The following is a 19,005-nucleotide window of genomic DNA, read 5'->3' as shown; positions in this document are numbered from 1 at the left end:
CCAAGCTTTACAATGGCACGCAGGCTGCCTTTTTTTCCCCTCTTTTTTCTTCTTCTTGCAGGGAGTATCTACGCAACTTTCGATAATTTTTTTATGAAAAACTTTCAAATTTCAAACATAATTATAGTTTAACTAAAGTGTAATCACATTAATATAGTTCGAATGCACTATAATTTATATATACTGTAAGTGGTACGTGATCGAACATAACTAAGCGTGTGGCCAGTTGGCTACTGCGATATGCCTGTACCTACTAGGTCTGGACTTGGAGCTCGACTCCTGTCTCCTCCTTTGCAAAATTATTGAAGCGATCAAACGGTCAGAAAGTTAAAGGTTTTGGAGGAAAAAAAGGATAGAATATTCTCTTGTTTTCTTTTCTGCAAATCCCTTCTTTTTAAAGGGAGAGATCGTTGCGGCTGCACGCCTGCACAGCAGCAAACGCACACAATTTCACAATTTCTACTGCTTGCAATGTACTCCCTCCGTTTTATAATGTAAGTCATTCTAACATTATATATATATATATATCTATATTTATTAACATCAATATAAATGTAGGAAATGATTGAATGGAGGAAGTAGATACAAGCGAGCAAGCCTAATGTGATGTGAGCCCATCCATCTGGTACCAGCAGGCCTGATTCTACTGCTTTCACTTGTTAGGCCAGGCCACGCACACGGCCCGTTGCCGGCTTGCCGCAGCGCAACGGCGTCCAATCTAGATCCGGCCCGCACGCGCCCTTTTATCACATTTCGACGAGATCGTAACAGAAGTGGAGCCTCAGCGTAGCACGTCCCATCTTTTTACCTCACCTCCTTCCCGTTTTCACTGTAGTGTGGATGAAACGCATTACTGACAGTGCAATAATGGGCGATGTGATTCTACCAGCAACACAACAACATCCTGTTGCAGATTGAATAATACTCCGTACTTACAGTATTATCGTTCAACACTAGTGATGCAGCCCGCAGTACCTACTCCACCGCTACTGAAACTAAGGCCCTGTTTAGATTTTAAATTTTTTTCTTCGAACTTTCAGCTTTTTCGTCACATCGAACTTTTCTACGTACACAAACTTTTAATTTTTCCATCACATTATTTTAATTTTTTTAAACTTATAATTTTAACGTGAAACTAAACACAGCCTAACTAACAAAGCCAAAAATTAATTACTGGTCGTCGGACCACTCTCACTCGGTGGCTGGCTCTGCTCTTGTGGTACTATTCCGTGCGATTAGGCCTGGTAAAAATAATGATGGTTAACTGAATAACTGTCATGTTATGTACTACAGACGACATAATACACGTACATACGTACCTAGCATGTACCAGTGGTCCACTGCATCACATGAGCAGCACATATCAGTATATCACAAAATATGAGCATACGGATCGACCTACATGCCAAACAGCTGCAAGATGACAATGCAAGCAGCATACGTATCGGCACTACGCTTGCAGCTGCAGATATTATATGCTACATATTAATAATTCCTTTTGAGAGATAAGTGTCTTTCAAGATGGAGGCCGTATGCTGTTTCTTGCAAGCATGCTTTTGGCTGCATTGACACTGAACCAGCTACAAAACAGTGGCCAATTGGGATAATAATATTGTTAGCCTTGTGTTGACCACATCTTCCAATGGCCTTATACCTGCAGGTTCTTGGCTTGTAGCAGCCTGTGACTTGTTTTCTTCTGCTGATCTTCTGATGAAACTGCTAGCTTAGGTAGCTGCCCCACAATGAACTGAACCCTGACGATGGAATCATGGAAATGATAAACAAAGCTGAGATAAACACAAACCTAATAGTAGTATAACAAACTCTGGATTAGTAAGTAGTAGACCCTGGCTGCAGAAGCAGAAGATTCCACACTGTCAGCAGACGCCAATTGCATGTGCCTATACTGCCCACTGCTGCATTTCTGCATTGATCCAATCACTGGCTGGCTGTTGCCTGTTGGCTCAACTTCTGCTTCCAACCATACAGCGTTAAACTGCTTTTTTCGGTGCAGATTCCAGAAGAACAGTCAAGCACAATACACATCAATTTCCTCTTTGTTTCCTAACGCAAGTTCTTTTTCTCTGAAAAGTCTATGCAGGATTGCAGGGACATCAGACATGTTTTGTTATTTTTCAGTCACAGCAATGACGGCAACCTGAATTCGACGTCACCTTGCGATAATTGGATCAAAAATCGTTTCCATCACCTCCAGGACAGGACAAAAGCGACATGGCTTGCAATAAAACAAGATTCGTGATTAAGCACATCTTGTCCAAGAAGCTAGTCCAAGCCATTTCTCTGTCAAAGTGGTTAAACCCATTGACCACGCCGTGAGAGGAAATAGATAATAGTACTGGTGAAACATTTCTTCACAGCAAAATTCTCATACCTGTGTGCTGCTCGAATTTGACTGCCGTTCACGCGAGTGAAAGGCATGTGTATGGAATATAAAACGTAATGGCATTTAGTCAAAGTAGATATAGAAGACAAACATGGTTAGTGGGTGCTTGTGTCATAACCTGAATAAAAAATAGTGAATTACTCCATCCATTTCATATTATAAGTCGTTTAATTTTTTTCATAGTCAAACATTTTATTGGTTTGACCGAGTTTGTAAAAAATATAATAATATTTTTAATAAAATAAACATACTATTAAAATATATTTAATGTTAGATTTAATGAAACTAATTTGATATTGTACATGTTGCTATTTTTTATAAATTTAATTAATCTAAAAAACTTTGACTAAAAAAAGTCAAATGACTTATAATATGAAATAGAGAGAGTACTTAGGTTCGTTTGCTAAAAACGTGAGAATATATATACTTTTTCATGACATCCGAAATTCCCTTCTCAGTGCACACAATCATTATGTTGTTTCTCATAGCCATGATATACTATTTCGGTACGCACAAATCCACCGGATCAAATTTTTAGAATGCATTCTTTAAAATTTGAAGGAAAAAAAATCAAATTTAAATAAATTTAGCGAAATTCACAAAATGGAAAATAAATGACTTTTTTGGGGGTAGGGGGTGGAGGGTTCCGAAAAAACTTGAACCCAAATTACAAACCCTCACCAGAGCATGCTAATACAACCAATAATAGGAAAAAAATAAAAATATTTCTTTCAAATTGACAGAAACTTTTCAAAGTGGTTAAACCCTTTTTTTTGAACGGAAAAGTGGTTAAACCCAACTGACCTCGCTGTGAGAGGAAATACTAGATAGCAGTAGCGTTAAAACATTTATTCTTAACAAAATTCTCACACCCGTGTGCTAGTATCAAATTTGACTACCGTTCACGCGAGTGAAAGGCATGTGTATGGAATAAAAAAACGCATTGGCATTTAGTCAAAGTAGATATAGAACATGGTTAGGTGGGTGCTTGTGTCATAACCTGAATATTTTGAACCTGTTGCAAACTCTCCTAAGAGCATACTAATACAGCCAATATTAGGAAAAAGAATAAAAATAGAATAATTTTTACGAATTGACAAAAACCGTGAAGAGATGACAACACACTGATGGAGCCAACCAACACATCTGTAACATAGTACTCCACCGTCCCATTTTAAGCACAACAATAAGTTTTCCCATCCAATTTTAATTTTCTGTTTTATTTTAATTTTTTATGGTTAATATTTTATTGTTGTTAGATGATGAAATAAATAGTAATTTATGTGTAACTTATGTTTTTTTAGTTTTTTTTAAAAAATAAATAAGGCGGACGATTAAAGTTGAATACGAAAATTCATAGCTACGTTTAAAATGGGACAGGAGGAGTTATAGTATATATACTAGTACTCCTGCCTCCCTCCCAATTTAACACCGTGTTTAGTTGCAAGCTTTTTTTTTCAAACTTTAAACTTTTCCATCACATCAAAACTTTTCTATACACATAAATTTATGACTTTTTTCTGTTTCCAATTTCAGCCAATTTTTCAATTTTAGTGTGAACTAAAGACACCCTAAGAGCAGTTGTGGGTTCCCGTGTCCAAAGTTCAATCGTCCATCTTATTTTAAAAAAATATGATAACGAATTTTAAAAAACAGTCACCCATAACGTACTATTCATATTTTATCATCCAATAATAATAAAAATACCATTCATATTTTTAAAAAATAAAACGGATGGTTAAACATTGAATATAAAAAGTGCAAAACCGCGGATTTGGGACGGAGGTAGTAGCAGTAATGCTTTGTTTCTTTTTTTTAAGAACAAGTAATGCTTTGTTGAACTGAAATTCGGTCTACCGTACTGACACTGTACCTCTATTATTGTCGGGTTGAGACAGTGACAACTCAGTAGATCCTTGTCATGTTTCTTTTCTAAGGCACCGCTCCAGCAAGATCCTGCAACGACAGTTGAACAAAATTGCATAAGTGAGCATGCCTCCAATTCTCCAAAGGAACTAGTAGATGAAAAACATAGTAACAGAAAAACAAAGGAATCGAAATGGCATGTTTAGATGAATCTTTGGATATTCTAAAACACATGAATTGTTAGAACTTATTGTTTGGATGCTTCATAGGAAAAGCATATAATTCAGGGAGAAATATAGATATAACGAAAGTTTCTCACGAGGTCCAGAAATCCTAAAAATTTCCATAAATAAAGCCATTACATAGGATTTTAGTAGGAATCTTAAATACCTATTCTTTTGTTCCAAATACACAACTAGAAAATTTTTTCGTGGGATTTCAATAAAACAATCCTCTATTTTTAGTTTTTTTACTTTGTCCATAAGGAGCCCTTACTTATTGCAGGGACCATCTCATTACTAGAGGCATCTGTACGTTGCACGACATGCATTGCTATTTCGCAATTACTCTAACCGTTGCAATCTGCTACACGGGAGAGAATAGATCAAGTCCAGAGATGTTTGTTCATCTGTGTTTATTCTCAGATACTACTCTCCAATGATAGCTGTAGCAGTCGGATCTCGGATGACATCGATGGTGTAGATTGAACGATATACAAATCATAATCCTATTTGATACTTGCGTTTTTTTTTTGCCAATGGTATACTAGTAATACTTTTGCCCACTTATAGAAAAAAAAACCCCACCACCAATTTCAATCATTTCTCGACTTTATGTACTTGTACCGGGCTGTTTTTCATTCTTGAAATGCAAAGTTACTCAAAGGCCCCATTTTAATCACGGGCACTCTTTCCAAGTCTACTAAAACGTATATTTTTTTAAAGAATTTATATATAAAGTTTATAAAACACATTTATTAAACAAAGATTTCAACTTTGTAAATAAATTTATTCATTTATACTGTCGAATATTACCAGAAAAGTCAAATAACCCATCAAAACTAAGCGTAGTTCTTCTTACGACAGCCTTGTTGAGTTCAGCGCATAAAACAAAGCACTGAAAACAAATAATTAATTAAGTATCAGTTTAAAAAATGAAAAATTGATTAATATAATTTCTAAAGCAATTTTTTATAGATTTTTTTAAAATATATTATTTAATAGTTCGGAAAACATACGCATGAAAATGATTAGAAAATTATGAAGTTGGAGTAAAAAACAAACCCTTAAATTTATTTTTTTCCATTTCCATTTCCATTTGTCAGTATTACATAGGCCCTGTTTAGTTCCAAGTTTTTTTTTTCAAACTTTCAAATTTCCATCACATCAAACCTTTCATACCCACACAATATTTTTATCATATTGTATCAATTTTAACTAAACTTTTAAACTTCAGTGTTAACTAAACACAACCATAAAGTAGAATCGAAAAAGAAGGGGAAAACAAAACAAAACAGCATTTACACTTGCATTTATCAGTAGTACTACTACTGCTACTGCTACAAAAGAGGGGAGAGTGATTTGTAAGCAAGAGAGTACAGTGGTGGATCCATACTACTGCGTTGCTGGCCTTGTTTCATTCCTCGCCATAAATGCGCCTCCTTTCCGTCTCTCTCTCCTGTGCTGGCCGCAAGCGAAGTCCTCTCTCTTCACACTTCACACACGCTCTCGGTCTCGGTCTCTCGCTTTTTACCACACTACTCTGCTGCGACCGCGAAGGGAGGGGTGTGTGTGGGTTGGATCAACTACCCCAGCTACTGCCGTGCCGAGGGAAGCGGGAGCGCCGCCCTAGCGACCGCAACTGCAGGCGCGCATTTCACGGGATTCCGTGGGCTGTGCTGTGCTGTACAGACCGGCGACGAGCCGCCGCCGCCGTGGAGGTACCCCGACGCTCCTCCTTCGCATTCATCTCCTGCTATTCTGGTTTGGTTGCCGCCCTGCTCCCGTAGAGTTCTTTCAGTTTCAGGTCGCGTTGTTACGAGTTCTTCTTCAGATTGACAAGGTATTTTTCAGGGGGGAAACGTTTTTTTTTTTTTAGCGGCGACCGTTTCGGATTATGCCCTTACATTTCGAGTTTCAGCTGTACGCTTCGTGCGAGTAATTATGAGCGGGACCGTACCATTTTTGGGGTGGAAAGATCGATTCTTTGCTCGTCCTTCCAGGTTTTCTTCATTCATTTACTTCGTCGAAACCCAATTTTACTTAATTTTCCTTCTAGGAATTCTTGCAACATTCGTCCTATTTCTAGCTGATTGATGCTCACTGCTCAGTTACACTGCACGCCGCCGTTTCAGGTGAATTTGATGGATAACATTCTTTTCCGTCCTAGAAGCTAGAACTCCTATTTCCTTTGTCTGTGCTACGGAACGGACAAATAATAGAGGAGACTTATCCGCAATATTATTCCATTAAATTTACTCTTTTTTGTTTCAATCTTGCTGTTTTTCCTAGCTCGAAATGTTCAGAGACTGGATCTTTTCTTGAGCTCCAGCTCTTGTTCTCGTTGCATACTTGCTTGCGTGGCGGATCTAGCAAGGTAACCAGAGGCAATAATAATGTTGTAATTTCTCTTTACGATGTTCCTGCTCTAGTTCAGAATTGAGTTTCCCCGCAAAAAAAAAAAAAAGAGTTCAGAATTGAGTTACTTGATCTATACGGTATACATAAGTCTGGGCGCCTGGCTTCCTGGAATTCCGGTCTGAATGCTGAGTTTTCATTTGGGGTTGGATGCTAGTACAAGTTAGAAATGTGTGGATCCTTGCAAACAACTGGATGCTGACCTCTGAGCTTGGGCTTTGGACTTTGGAGCACTGCACATTATTCATTTGTCGTCCGTGATTAATAAATTGGGTTCTCTTTAAGTGCAGATGAAGAAATCATGTACTGCTCCAGATCTTGTAGTCAGTAAACAATGTAGTAAATCTGCACCCACATTGCCATGTGCAGCAGTTTCCCACATAACTCCTACTAGAAATCTATCAGTCGTTGCCACCTTCCCATATTCAATCTTCCATTAGCTTCGGTTTTGCCTTTATTGCTTCCTCTTTTCGTTTCAAATTTGCCTAGTGGCTTCTCTAATCAAGTTGCTCAAATGCCGCATTTGGCGCCCAGAAAGTTGCTCCATTTTGCTCCTAAGAATGCAGAAAGCTGTTGCATGATAAATTAGTTCGGTTCGGCCAGTACTACTGCGTTGCCAGTGTAAGCATTCTATGCCTGATGCTAGGCTCATCTAGGCTAGTTTACTAGTATTTCATCTAAGCAAGTAGCAAACAGTAAATACATGATGTGATATGCTCATCTTTGTGGGGTTATGAACTTATGATGGGTTCAGCTTTGTTCTTGCCCTCATCTTTTCTCCCTGCTTTGGTTATGCTTTTGGCTTTTGTGTGCTGACCGTATCATTTTCCTATTCTTTTTCCTTCTTCCCCATTACTTTCTGCCCACAATTTTTTAGGGCATGTTTTCTTGTCTTCAGACTTTAATGGGCGCCATCCTTTGAGGGTGGAATTTTTTACCATGTGTCAATTTCATGTTCATGTTCTTGACATTGGCACAGAGTCATTGAGAACCATGACTTGCTTAGTACTCTAATCTAAATGCCTGGTTTCTGGTTCCCCCTAGAGAGATAGTAAAACCGGGCCTCATGTAAATCTTACCACTGAAAGATGCAAGCTACACATGTTTGGAATGGGAAATCTGTAATTATTACATATTGATGCAATTTACTTCTTTTCCAAAGTGTCCTGGATCTTTTGTCTGTCAATGTGTCACGCACTAGAAAGAAAAGCATGTTTATGCTGCTCCACCATGTTTTACACATTCATGCTTGATTCACATAAGCTCTCTGTTCCCTTTTGGGCACTTTAGAAGCATACAAGGAATGATTGGTAACCTTTATTTGCTATCTTCTGATGAAATGCGGTTCTTATTTGGAGCTACGATTGAAATCTTAGTGCAGTTGTTTTAACTGTTATCACTGAATGCTCGCTACTTTTATTTCAACAGGATCGGCTACTTATCTGACATAAACAAACGAAGATGCTGCTCGTCTAGTTCCCTGATTTGGAGATTCATCAAATGGATCATCTCAGTATTAGAAATCCTTTGTCTCTTCTGCTCTCACTGCAGTTGTCACTTTTGTTGTTCAATCCCTTGTCTGTAGCAGACTTAACCTCTGAAAAGCAAGCCCTTCTAGACTTTGCCTCTGCAGTGTATCGTGGCAACAGGCTCAACTGGAGTCAAAGCACATCATTGTGTTCTTGGCATGGCGTAAAATGCTCAGGAGATCAGTCACACATATTTGAATTAAGGGTACCAGGTGCTGGTCTCATTGGAGCAATTCCTCCAAACACTCTTGGAAAGCTTGACTCTCTCCAAGTTCTGAGCTTACGGTCTAATCGTTTAGCTGGAAGCCTTCCATCTGATGTGACTACGCTTCCTTCCTTACGATCCATATACCTTCAGCACAATAACTTTTCAGGAGATTTGCCTTCCTTTTTGAATCCTAACCTCAGTGTAGTGGACCTCTCCTACAATTCCTTTACCGGTGAAATTCCTATAAGCTTACAAAACCTTTCTCAGTTATCAGTCCTGAATTTACAAGAAAATTCTCTCTCTGGATCCATCCCTGATCTCAAGCTTCCAAGTCTGAGACTATTGAATCTGAGCAACAATGATTTGAAAGGCCAAATTCCTCAGTCGCTTCAAACATTTCCAAATGGCTCATTCTTGGGGAATCCTGGATTATGTGGGCCACCTCTAGCTAAATGCTTGCTTCCTGATTCACCGACGCCTTCACCAGCATCCCCTTCATCAGCACCAACTCCAATGTCAGCGCATCATGAGAAAAAGTTTGGCGCCGGATTCATAATTGCAGTTGCTGTTGGGGGCTTCGCAGTACTGATGTTTGTTGTGGTTGTGTTGGTTGTGTGTAATTCAAAGAGGAAAGGCAAGAAAGAGAGTGGTGTGGACTACAAGGGTAAGGGCACTGGTGTCAGAAGTGAGAAGCCAAAACAGGAGTTCAGTAGTGGCGTTCAGATCGCCGAGAAAAACAAGTTGGTTTTCTTGGAGGGTTGCTCCTATACCTTCGATTTGGAGGATCTACTGAGAGCTTCTGCAGAAGTCCTTGGCAAGGGAAGTTATGGAACTGCTTACAAAGCTATACTTGAGGATGGTACCGTTGTTGTTGTCAAGAGACTAAAAGATGTCGTGGCAGGAAAAAAAGAGTTTGAGCAACAGATGGAACTAATTGGTAGGTTAGGTAAACATGCAAACTTAGTCCCACTTCGTGCTTACTACTATTCTAAGGACGAGAAGCTCATCGTCTACGATTATCTCACCAATGGCAGTTTCTCAACCAAGTTACATGGTATGCTTTTCTTCCTTTCATCCTTTTTGCAAGACACTGGTACATGTATAGACTCATAGCTGCGGTGGCTAATGAGTAAACATAAGAAGAGTCCCACATTAGTTAAAAGGTGAACGCCTACACTGATTAAGTTTAAAATTTGTAAACTGATATATCCATGCGATGTTAATAAAGTTTAAACTAACACAGGATATTAGTGATTTTAATTTTTCACTACAGCTGAACTTGCCTAAAGCTGCATCCATATTCCTTCTGTAGCTAGCTTAAGTAGGGAGTCTAATCATATTTTCTTGTATCAATAGAAAGTTGTACAGCCCTCCTGCACACTAAAAAAATGCTCATACTCAGAAATGAAACTTGTGTTAAATAAATGTGAATAGTTAACTTTCAGTTGGTAGTATTTTGTACTGATTTGCTGATGAACATTCGGCAGGTATCAGGGGTGTTACTGAAAAGACACCATTAGACTGGAGCACCAGAGTGAAGATAATCCTTGGAACAGCATACGGCATTGCACACGTTCATGCAGAAGGTGGCGCCAAGCTCACCCATGGCAATATTAAGTCTACAAATATCCTCCTCGATCAAGATTACAGTTCTTATGTTTCAGACTATGGTCTAACTGCCCTGATGAGTGTTCCAGCCAATGCATCTCGCGTTGTGGTCGGTTATCGCGCTCCTGAGACCATCGAGAACCGCAAGATCACCCAGAAATCCGACGTCTACAGCTTCGGCGTCCTCCTCATGGAGATGCTTACCGGTAAAGCTCCACTCCAGTCGCAGGGCAATGACGATGTCGTCGACCTACCAAGATGGGTGCACTCGGTGGTCAGAGAGGAGTGGACAGCCGAGGTGTTCGACGTCGAGCTGATCAAGCAGCAAAACATCGAGGAGGAGCTTGTTCAGATGCTCCAGATAGCAATGGCTTGCACATCAAGGTCTCCAGATCGACGCCCATCGATGGAGGATGTGATCAGGATGATCGAGGGACTGCGCCATTCTGCTTCAGAGAGCCGAGCTTCCTCTGATGAAAAGATGAAGGACTCCAATCCACCATCGGTTTAGTTATGTGCTCCTGTGTTCATATGCCTCACCAAGCTGCGAGTTGCAGATCATTTGATTCTTAGCTAATTTGTGATTGAGTTCATGCTAAACATGGTCGACATTAGATGCAGCCTCAGAAAGCTGAGCATATTCTGATTGGAACTTATGAGTCTTGAATTCTTGATTCTTGACAAGTGTAGGATTTTTTTCTCTGGGAATTTTGATTGTTGGAATTGTGCATTTTGTGGTGTGATTTCATTATTTCGGCCGAGTTTAGTTCCAAACTTTAACTTTCAACTTTTCCATCACATCAAAACTTTCTTACACACACACAAACTTTCAACTTTTTCATCACATCATTTCAATTTTAACCAAACTTCCAATTTTGACGTGAACTAAGCACACCCTTCCTTTCAAATCAGTGTAGAATCTTGCATTCGTTCGATCCAAAGTGAACTATTTCTCTTAAGCCCCTCGCATTTTCCCAAAAATTTTCCCACTGTACAAAGCTCCACGCTCAACTTAGATCGCCACCATTGACAGCGAACCGTTGGATCAAATTTAGACGGCCAGGATTGATCACACGGAGTGACTTTTCTCACTAGAGTCCCTGTGTTCCCATAATTTTGCACGGGCGAGACCAGTAGTAAAGCTAAAGGCGCAAGGATTCCTCCGGGAAAAACCCTACCACCCGAATCCACGCCGCCGCCGCCGTCGCCGCCGCGCTCTCCTCCGGCGAGAGCTCAGGGTGCGAGTCGCGCATCGATAGGATCGTCGGCGCCGCGCGCTTTCTTCCTTCGGTTGGATCTGATCCTTCTGCCGTCGTGTTCGTGCCTTGCAGGGGATTCGATCGCGACCGGCGGAGGAGGTGAGGTGAGGTGAGGCTTGGCGGGCGGCAACCATGGCGGACGAGGAGCACGCGGAGAAGCGGGAGGAGGTCTCCGAGGTGAGGCAACGTGCTCCCCAATCGCCCCTAATCGGTTCGGTGCTGTTCATGCGGATTTGGGGTTTCGTTAAGAGCGGTTCCATTCGGAGGGTTTCGAGCTAGAAGTTTGCTGTCGATTGGAATTAGGGTTTGGACTTGATTCATTCTAGAGGCTAGAGACACTAGCATCAGGGGTTGGTCACTTGGTTTATGTGTAGTTCCCATTTCAGAACGCATGGGCGAGGGATTCGTAGCATATGAACAACGCATTGCAACAACATAGCATGATATAAGGGGCGCATTTTGACTCTGGTTTCGTGATAAGTGATTATATATTTGACGAACGAACAGCATTATATCATGTTCTGCCTGTCCAGAGGCTACCGGCCTTATCTGAAACCAGTACCAGGATACCAGCCAGTGCTTACTCCTCAGCTTCTTTCCCCTTCTTCATGGAGTAAATATTAAAAAAGTTGTGATAGATTACGTTGTCTGAGAAGTTATTAAGTGCTATATCTTATATTTCTTACTGATGGTTGTGTAAAACTTCTATAGATTTTCCACGTCTTCTCCGTTGCTCCGTTTATTTATTTGCATTGTTCATATTCTACAGCTTACTCCTTTTGACCCAACCAAGAAGAAGAAAAAGAAGAAGGTTGTTATCCAAGATCCTTCTGATGAGGTGGACAAGCTGGCAGAGAAGACAGAAAACCTGACAGGTATTCTTAATGTAGCGTAGAAAAAAATATTATGCCACGGGAATATCTTTGCTAATTTGTACCATTTTATTCCTTAGTCACAGAGCCTGGTGAGCTCAACTTCACTGGGATGAAAAAGAAGAAGAAGAAACCTGTGAGATTAACATTTTGTATTATTTGTGCTTGAACCTGTGAGATCAACATTTTGTATTATTTGTGTGTGTTTGAGAGGTACAGATTGAATTGAGCTTCACATTACTGAAAATTTCAGGTGGATCTTGATTTGTCTATTAATGACATTGGTGATGGGGAGGACATTTTAGGTATAGGATTAATCCTTGATTACTTACTCTTGACAGTTTATTCTTTGTCCTTACTGACTCCTGCTTTCCAGATGACCAAGTTGTAGAGGAGGAAGAAGGGGAAGGAATTGTGCTTGGAGGTGCCCCTAGGTACCCGTGGGAGGGAACTGATAGGGACTACAATTATGATGAGGTGCTTCTACTATTATATATTTCTCCTCATTTATTTTCCTCTTTTCATTATTTCCTTGTGCAGACAACACATTATTCAGTAATCTTTTGGTAAATTTTCCAAAGCTTTGCATGCACCATAATTTTGTGTTTTGACTGTTTTCATGCTCTTACAACCACACCTATTTGTTCCAATGTATTGTTCATGTACTGCTGTCACGCGATGTTTTGAGAGCATTAAAATTTGCTTTGGATAATCTTTATTAATTTTACTTACTTTTTCCTCTGGCTTTGTGGGTCTAATTCTATACTGAACTAGCATGCAACTCAATATCCTTTAGTCTCAAACAACATTGTGAAACAGAAACAACTGTCATCCAGAACTAGCACAGAATGACCAAATTACTGTAGTGCGTGTGAAAACCTGATTTGGGTATTTTTGTTGCAGCTTCTGGGCAGAGTGTTCAATATTCTGCGTGAAAACAATCCAGATCTTGCTGGAGACAGACGCAGAACTGTCATGAGGCCGCCACAGGTTCTTCGAGAGGGCACGAAGAAGACAGTTTTTGTGAATTTTATGGACTTGTGCAAAACGTGCGCTTTTTCACCATTTGGATTGTATTTTGTATTTGATATTCTATTGAATGCTCTTACAATGGATAAAGCTGTGATGAACTAACCGGAAATTATTTACCAGGATGCATAGGCAACCTGAGCATGTGATGATGTTTTTGCTTGCTGAAATGGGGACAAGTGGATCACTTGATGGGCAGCAAAGGTTGGTGATCAAAGGAAGATTTGCTCCGAAAAACTTCGAAGCAATCCTGCGGAGATATATCAGTAAGTTATCCTACTTCATTCCCTTGGTTGAACAGATGAGCTTCCCCTTTTTCATGTGTGGTAAACTATCATAAGTTGTACGTTTGTTGTTTACTGTTTTGTTAGTGTTAGTTGACTTAAGATTTCAAGGGTTATATGCAACTTATTGCGTCTTTAAACCTTTCAGATGAGTACGTCATTTGCAATGGTTGCAAAAGCCCTGATACCATTCTATCCAAGGAAAATCGTCTGTTCTTCCTTCGCTGCGAACAGGTAAATGCCGTCTGATTATCTGCTTGTGCATGTTCAGTTACATCCAGTTTGCTTCGGCATGAGCGATCACTCCTCTGTGAAAACATTAGTTAATTGCCTTTTGTTTTTTAAAATTTCATTTTACCATCTATTCCCTATGGTTCTGCCAATGATGAGTTGCAACATTATTGCCTACATTGTTTGACAAACAAATTCATGATAAAAAAGCAACAACTGAGGCTTAAACAACGTTGCAAATTTGTGACATCTATTATCTCCTATTGTTTACTGCTCCCTCCATCCTATAATATAAGGGATTTCGGGTGGATGTGACACATCCTAATACAATGAATCTGGATAGGAGGTAGTAGTTTTTTCGCCAATCTCCTCTGTACATAAGTATATTCTTGCTTTCTGTTTGACTACAGAAACAGACTTGCGAGCATCTGAATTTTCTATAGTGCACAGAAAACAATTTGTTACCCTCATTCTTTGTACCTGCTAGCTGCTGTCAACTTTCACTCTTTGCTTGTTAGCCTATGATGAGCTGCATAATAGTTTGCCTAGCCTACATTGTTTGAGTAAAGGAATATGATATTATCTGCAAAGTTCTGACTTCTAAGGCAATCTTCATTTTAAAACATTTTTTTAACAAGTCACCGCAGGGGAGAGATTCCCCACCTGAATTTCATTGCTCAAAGTCACGGGGTTTAAGGAGAGTACAACAGATAGTAGAATTAGAGGGAGGACTAAAAAACACTTTGCCACTGAAACATTTTAAAACATTTGTTGGATGAAAACCGAATATTCTCTCGTTATTTTGCTTGCCACTGAATCAACATTTGCCTATTCTGTCTAGTGTGGATCGTCGAGGTCTGTTGCTCCAATCAAGGCTGGATTTGTCGCACAAGTTGGTCGGCGGAAGGCCTGAACATAAGTCGAAGCTTTGGATTTGTCTATTCAGTGAGCTGCTATATTGTGTGAGAAATGATTTTGCTCTATCTTGTACTCTTGTGTGGCCAGTTTTGGACCTAGTTTTGGTCATGTAAATGCCGATGGCATTTAGTCTATCATAGGGTGATTTTGACCGCGAATGCAACAACACGACCAAGCAAACTAGGTTGTGTGTTGTGAACTTGTGATTGAAATTGGGTATCAGTTTCAGGGTCTGAGCAAATGGATCATATCTCCTGGGTAGATTAGCTCCGGAAGTGCATTCACATGGACCAGTTGTCCTTTTACAGATATTTTAGTAGTAACTTCCTACCCTTCGCCTCTTTCCCCTTGCTCTTGGTTCATCCGTTTCTTCACTCGCACTGGCTGCTAGCTAGTCTTTCAGCCTAGAGGAAGAGGGAGGCTTGACATCCTGGAGGAACGGAGCCGGCCTGACGTAGGTGAACCCGGCGAAGCTGCTGTGGCCGGCGCCGCCGGCGACAGGGGTGGCCACCGGCGAGTCCAGCACCGGCATGCTGGTCCAGCACTCGTCGAAGTTGGCGATGCAGGTGAGCCCGCTCACGTTGGGTCGGAAGCTCGGCTGGATCTGCCGGGCCTCCAGCTTCCTCCAGTTGATCGGTTTGAGCCATTTGTGCCTCTTTATCTCATCGCTGCCGCCCGGACCGCTTCCTAGCCGCTTGCCACCTTCTTTGTGGAGCAGCTGAAATGGACAACGGATTGCCATCTTTTTCAGATAAGAAACACAACATAGGAATTTGATACTGTGATCGAATGCATTAAGAAACTTACTCCTTTCAAGAGGGAATGAGCTTCACTGGACAAAAACGATGGAAGCTTCAGCTTCTCTTTCACTATCTTCTGCTGAACTTTATCCCTGTTCCCAACAAACGGAGGCTGCAGCGTGTTGCAAAGAGTAAGGGATTATTTAGCAATGAATGAATGCAAATGGGAAGATTACCCTCTCATGCAAGTTGGCAGCACACCTTTCCCGTGAGCATTTCAAAGAGGAGGATTCCAACACTCCACCAGTCAGCTGCCTTATCATGCCCCCGACCAAGAATAATCTCTGGGGCCATATACTCAACTGTTCCACACATCGAGTTTGATCTTGTATTCTCATTAAATTCTTTGGCAAGGCCAAAGTCAGTGAGCATGGCCTTGAAATGAGGCAACAAAAAAGATATCAGCAAAATGGAAAAGAAGTAGCAGGAGGAGATTGTTGAAGAAGGCATTCTTACATGGCCATCAGCATCCAAAAGGATATTTTCAGGCTTGAGATCTCTATGCATAATCCCGTTGTCGTGAAGGTGAGCTACAGCAGATACAATTTCAGCAGTATAGATCCGTGCAAGTTCCTCCCTGTTAAACAAAACGGTTGAGTTATAGGGCCGGAAACATTTTCTTTTGACAGACAAAAGTACTAGCTAGAAGTATACAGTCACCTGAACAATCCTTGCTTGTAGAGCTGGAAGAAGAGATGTCCCCCATTTATGAAGTCCAGGACAAGATAAAGTCGATATTTTGTCTGTGTTCAAACATAGGTACTAAGATATCACTAAAAGTGATTTCAACATAGAGATAAGAACATTGATGTACACACGTACCTGAAAGGAGTACCTGAGCTGCACTACAAAAGGATGGTCAACTTTTGTTAATATATCTCTTTCGGCTTTCATGTACTCCGCATGGTTCTTTTCCAAGATCTTATCCTTCCTCATAACTTTCATCGCGTATATCTCTGAAGTACCTTTCTTTCTCACCTGAAAGACTTTCCCAAATGCCCCTTGGCCTACAAGCTTCAAGATTTCAAAGTCATCAAGCCCAATACCTTCATTTTCTGTTGTGGCATTGTCAAACTCTTCATCACTGAGCTGCCCTAGGTTCCTTTCCTTTTCTTCTGCAGGTTCTGATGACCCCTCTGTTTTATTTAGAGTGAGATTGCTAAGTCGCAGGGACTGGCTAACAAGTGATGTTGGACCAACAAGAGAATGAGATCGCTTGATGATGACAATAGGATCATTGTAAACCCCCTCATTGGACTCAGCCAAAGGTGCAGGACTGTCTGGACCAGCTACCGAAATGCCTGTTGGCGTCTGAACTGGAGTGGTGCCAAAAACATCAGAGAAATCAAACTCATCATTTTCAGAGATAACATCCGGGGGACCCATTGGGAGAATTATTTTTGCTGTGAAGAGCTCGGGGTCCTGTGCGATAGTTCTTGTCAGAGAGGATGTCTGAGAAGAAACCATCATCCAAAGGCCTACTACGTAGCTAAGGTTGCTGGTTTTGCAGGCCAAGCTTCCACACTAATAGAAACTGAAGACTTGTGCTAAAGTAGTCTAAAGAAGGTTCCCTCCACAACTTCCAATGATGGAAGGAGATGCAGTGCTGCAAACGGTCTTGAGCAAGTGGAATTTTCGGCCAGGAATTCCCAAGTATCCTGCAAAGAGGCAGAGCAAGAAAATGCTGCTCTTTCCTGCTGAATAGGAGATGCTGGATGCCAGTGCTTTTCCTGAACTTGAACTCATGAAGCTGAGTTTGTCTAGACTGGAAGCAAAATGAATATGGTGTTAGTCTTATCTCTATAGGAAAGAGAGAACATACTGAACAACAGGTTTTATAAGGGCTAGACAGGGATTCTTTTTTGTGGAACTAGTTAATTTACAGGGGAAAAAAATCATTTGCATGGGAAGTTTAGAAAGTTATTCTGAATTCTTTTGGGAACATTTTTCCTTTCAGTTTTTACTTTGTTTGGAATTATACATATGCAGATATCTGATGCTAAATATTGCATTTAGTTCTGAATGGCACAATAAAGCAAAATCACAATCAATCACAGTATCTAGTAGAAATATGTTTCAAAGTAAAAAATGCCAGTCAGCTGGCCGTTGCAGTCTATCAGAATGCACATATTAGAGTCATAGAAAAGCAATCAAAGAGCATCTAACTTTACAACCTAAACCTTTGGGTTCCAGTTGACCTTTAGATTCATAAAGTCTACCTCTAAATTTCTAGAGTAAAAAGCTTCCGCCCTGCTTCAACCAATGTCCTACCTCTAATAAAGCAGGGACTATGCATTCAGCCTAAAAATTAGCTCAAGAATCTACTATAATCGTAGCTACACTATGATGGTCATCGTAGCTACACTATGATGGTCAACGCCTCCTGTTACTGATAATTGTACACACTAATCCCTAGTTAATCTCATAATTCATAAACAATAGTTCGCTACCAGCATTTTGCTGAACGCCTGAACAAAAAATCAACCGAGAATGGTGTCCCGATCAGGGATCATTTTCATCCAATTGATATTCCCATTAAGCATGCAAAGCTCAGTCTAAAAGGCACAAGCTCTTCTCCCTCTCCCAACCACATCTCCACATCGAAATCATCTGTTCAATGTAAGAAGCTTGAGGAATCGGCGGTAGGGGAGCTCCCTTCCGACCTGAATTTAACCGATTGCTCAAAACAAAAATGGAAAACTGGAAAACCTGGCTCGACAAATCAACCCTAGGATTCATTCAGGAGAAGCACATGAGATGCGGGAGGAAAGCACAACATTTCCACTGACAAAAAAAAAGGGAGAAGAATCATCCTAAAGGACCAAATCCACATCAAGAAACCGAAACACGAAGCAATATCGATCAACTCAAATTTCACACAAATTAAAGCAAGCTGAGAAACGGGGCGACGAATTCAGAGAGAGAGAGAGAGAGAGAGGTAGAGACCTCCTGGCTTTGCCTCGGGGAAGAAGATCGACAGCGGCGGTGGCGGTGCTCCGGCGAGGTTATCTCCCGCGCCCTCGGGGCAGCGGCGGCAAGGAAGGTGGGGGGGGGGGTTCGAGTGAGCGGCTGGGAGTAGGAGGAGGAGAAGGAGAAAGGGGAAAGATGGGTGCTCCTTCCGAATTGGCGCACGTTGAGTTGGTGTGAACGCCGCGTCCAGCTGCAACGTGTATGCGGGAGGGAGGGCCCACTCCCCAGTGGGTGGGTGGTGGGCCCGACTAACCGCGCCGCCAGGTCGTTTACTCATTTCCCTTTTTTTCTAAAAAAAATTAGCCATATTATGGGATAAATATGACCGACCCTCTTCCGCTTGCTGGAAGTGCTGCCAGGTTGGCAGTTAGACTCGTCGCAGCCGGGTCTC

At 41.0% G+C, this 19,005-nt stretch overlaps 3 protein-coding genes and 1 non-coding gene across 9 annotated transcripts; 3 read left to right on the top strand and 1 right to left on the bottom strand.

Annotated features, from left to right (window-relative positions):
* The first annotated feature begins 6,048 nt into the window (after positions 1-6,048).
* Positions 6,049-10,981, top strand: LOC4344301 (probable inactive receptor kinase At5g58300). Of its 6 annotated transcripts, XM_066312054.1 has the most exons (7): positions 6,049-6,209; positions 6,290-6,331; positions 6,410-6,458; positions 6,548-6,623; positions 6,781-6,865; positions 8,335-9,697; positions 10,131-10,981. In XM_066312054.1, exons 6-7 carry the CDS (start codon positions 8,407-8,409, stop codon positions 10,760-10,762), a joined length of 1,923 nt encoding a protein of 640 aa, XP_066168151.1. In that variant the 5' UTR covers positions 6,049-6,209; positions 6,290-6,331; positions 6,410-6,458; positions 6,548-6,623; positions 6,781-6,865; positions 8,335-8,406; the 3' UTR covers positions 10,763-10,981. The 6 variants fall into 6 exon arrangements, with proteins under 6 accessions (XP_066168151.1, XP_025883072.1, XP_066168152.1 ...); XM_026027287.2 differs by lacking the exons at positions 6,290-6,331; positions 6,410-6,458; XM_066312055.1 differs by lacking the exons at positions 6,548-6,623; positions 6,781-6,865 and having other exon boundaries at positions 6,410-6,491.
* A 434-nt stretch (positions 10,982-11,415) lies between these two features.
* Positions 11,416-15,085, top strand: LOC4344300 (eukaryotic translation initiation factor 2 subunit beta). Its single transcript, XM_015791282.3, has 10 exons — positions 11,416-11,489; positions 11,583-11,687; positions 12,280-12,385; positions 12,463-12,518; positions 12,636-12,687; positions 12,759-12,859; positions 13,286-13,431; positions 13,535-13,677; positions 13,844-13,929; positions 14,768-15,085. Exons 2-10 carry the CDS (start codon positions 11,643-11,645, stop codon positions 14,837-14,839), a joined length of 807 nt encoding a protein of 268 aa, XP_015646768.1. The 5' UTR covers positions 11,416-11,489; positions 11,583-11,642; the 3' UTR covers positions 14,840-15,085.
* On the top strand, positions 14,070-14,153 carry LOC112939772 (small nucleolar RNA SNORD34). Its single transcript, XR_003243643.1, has one exon. It is a non-coding gene; the product is annotated as a small nucleolar RNA SNORD34 (small nucleolar RNA).
* On the bottom strand, positions 15,078-18,784 carry LOC4344299 (serine/threonine-protein kinase AtPK2/AtPK19). Its single transcript, XM_015791281.3, has 7 exons — positions 18,591-18,784; positions 16,467-17,409; positions 16,305-16,387; positions 16,101-16,221; positions 15,846-16,019; positions 15,652-15,756; positions 15,078-15,562 (listed from the first exon to the last, which is right to left on the bottom strand). Exons 2-7 carry the CDS (start codon positions 17,112-17,114, stop codon positions 15,236-15,238), a joined length of 1,458 nt encoding a protein of 485 aa, XP_015646767.1. The 5' UTR covers positions 17,115-17,409; positions 18,591-18,784; the 3' UTR covers positions 15,078-15,235.
* Positions 18,785-19,005: the final 221 nt, after the last annotated feature.

Source organism: Oryza sativa, chromosome 7 (assembly GCF_034140825.1).
Source record: "Oryza sativa Japonica Group chromosome 7, ASM3414082v1".
In the NCBI taxonomy this organism is placed as follows: Eukaryota; Viridiplantae; Streptophyta; class Magnoliopsida; order Poales; family Poaceae; genus Oryza; species Oryza sativa.
Note: the sequence above shows the minus strand (reverse complement) of the source record. Positions and strands in the feature narration are given on the sequence as shown.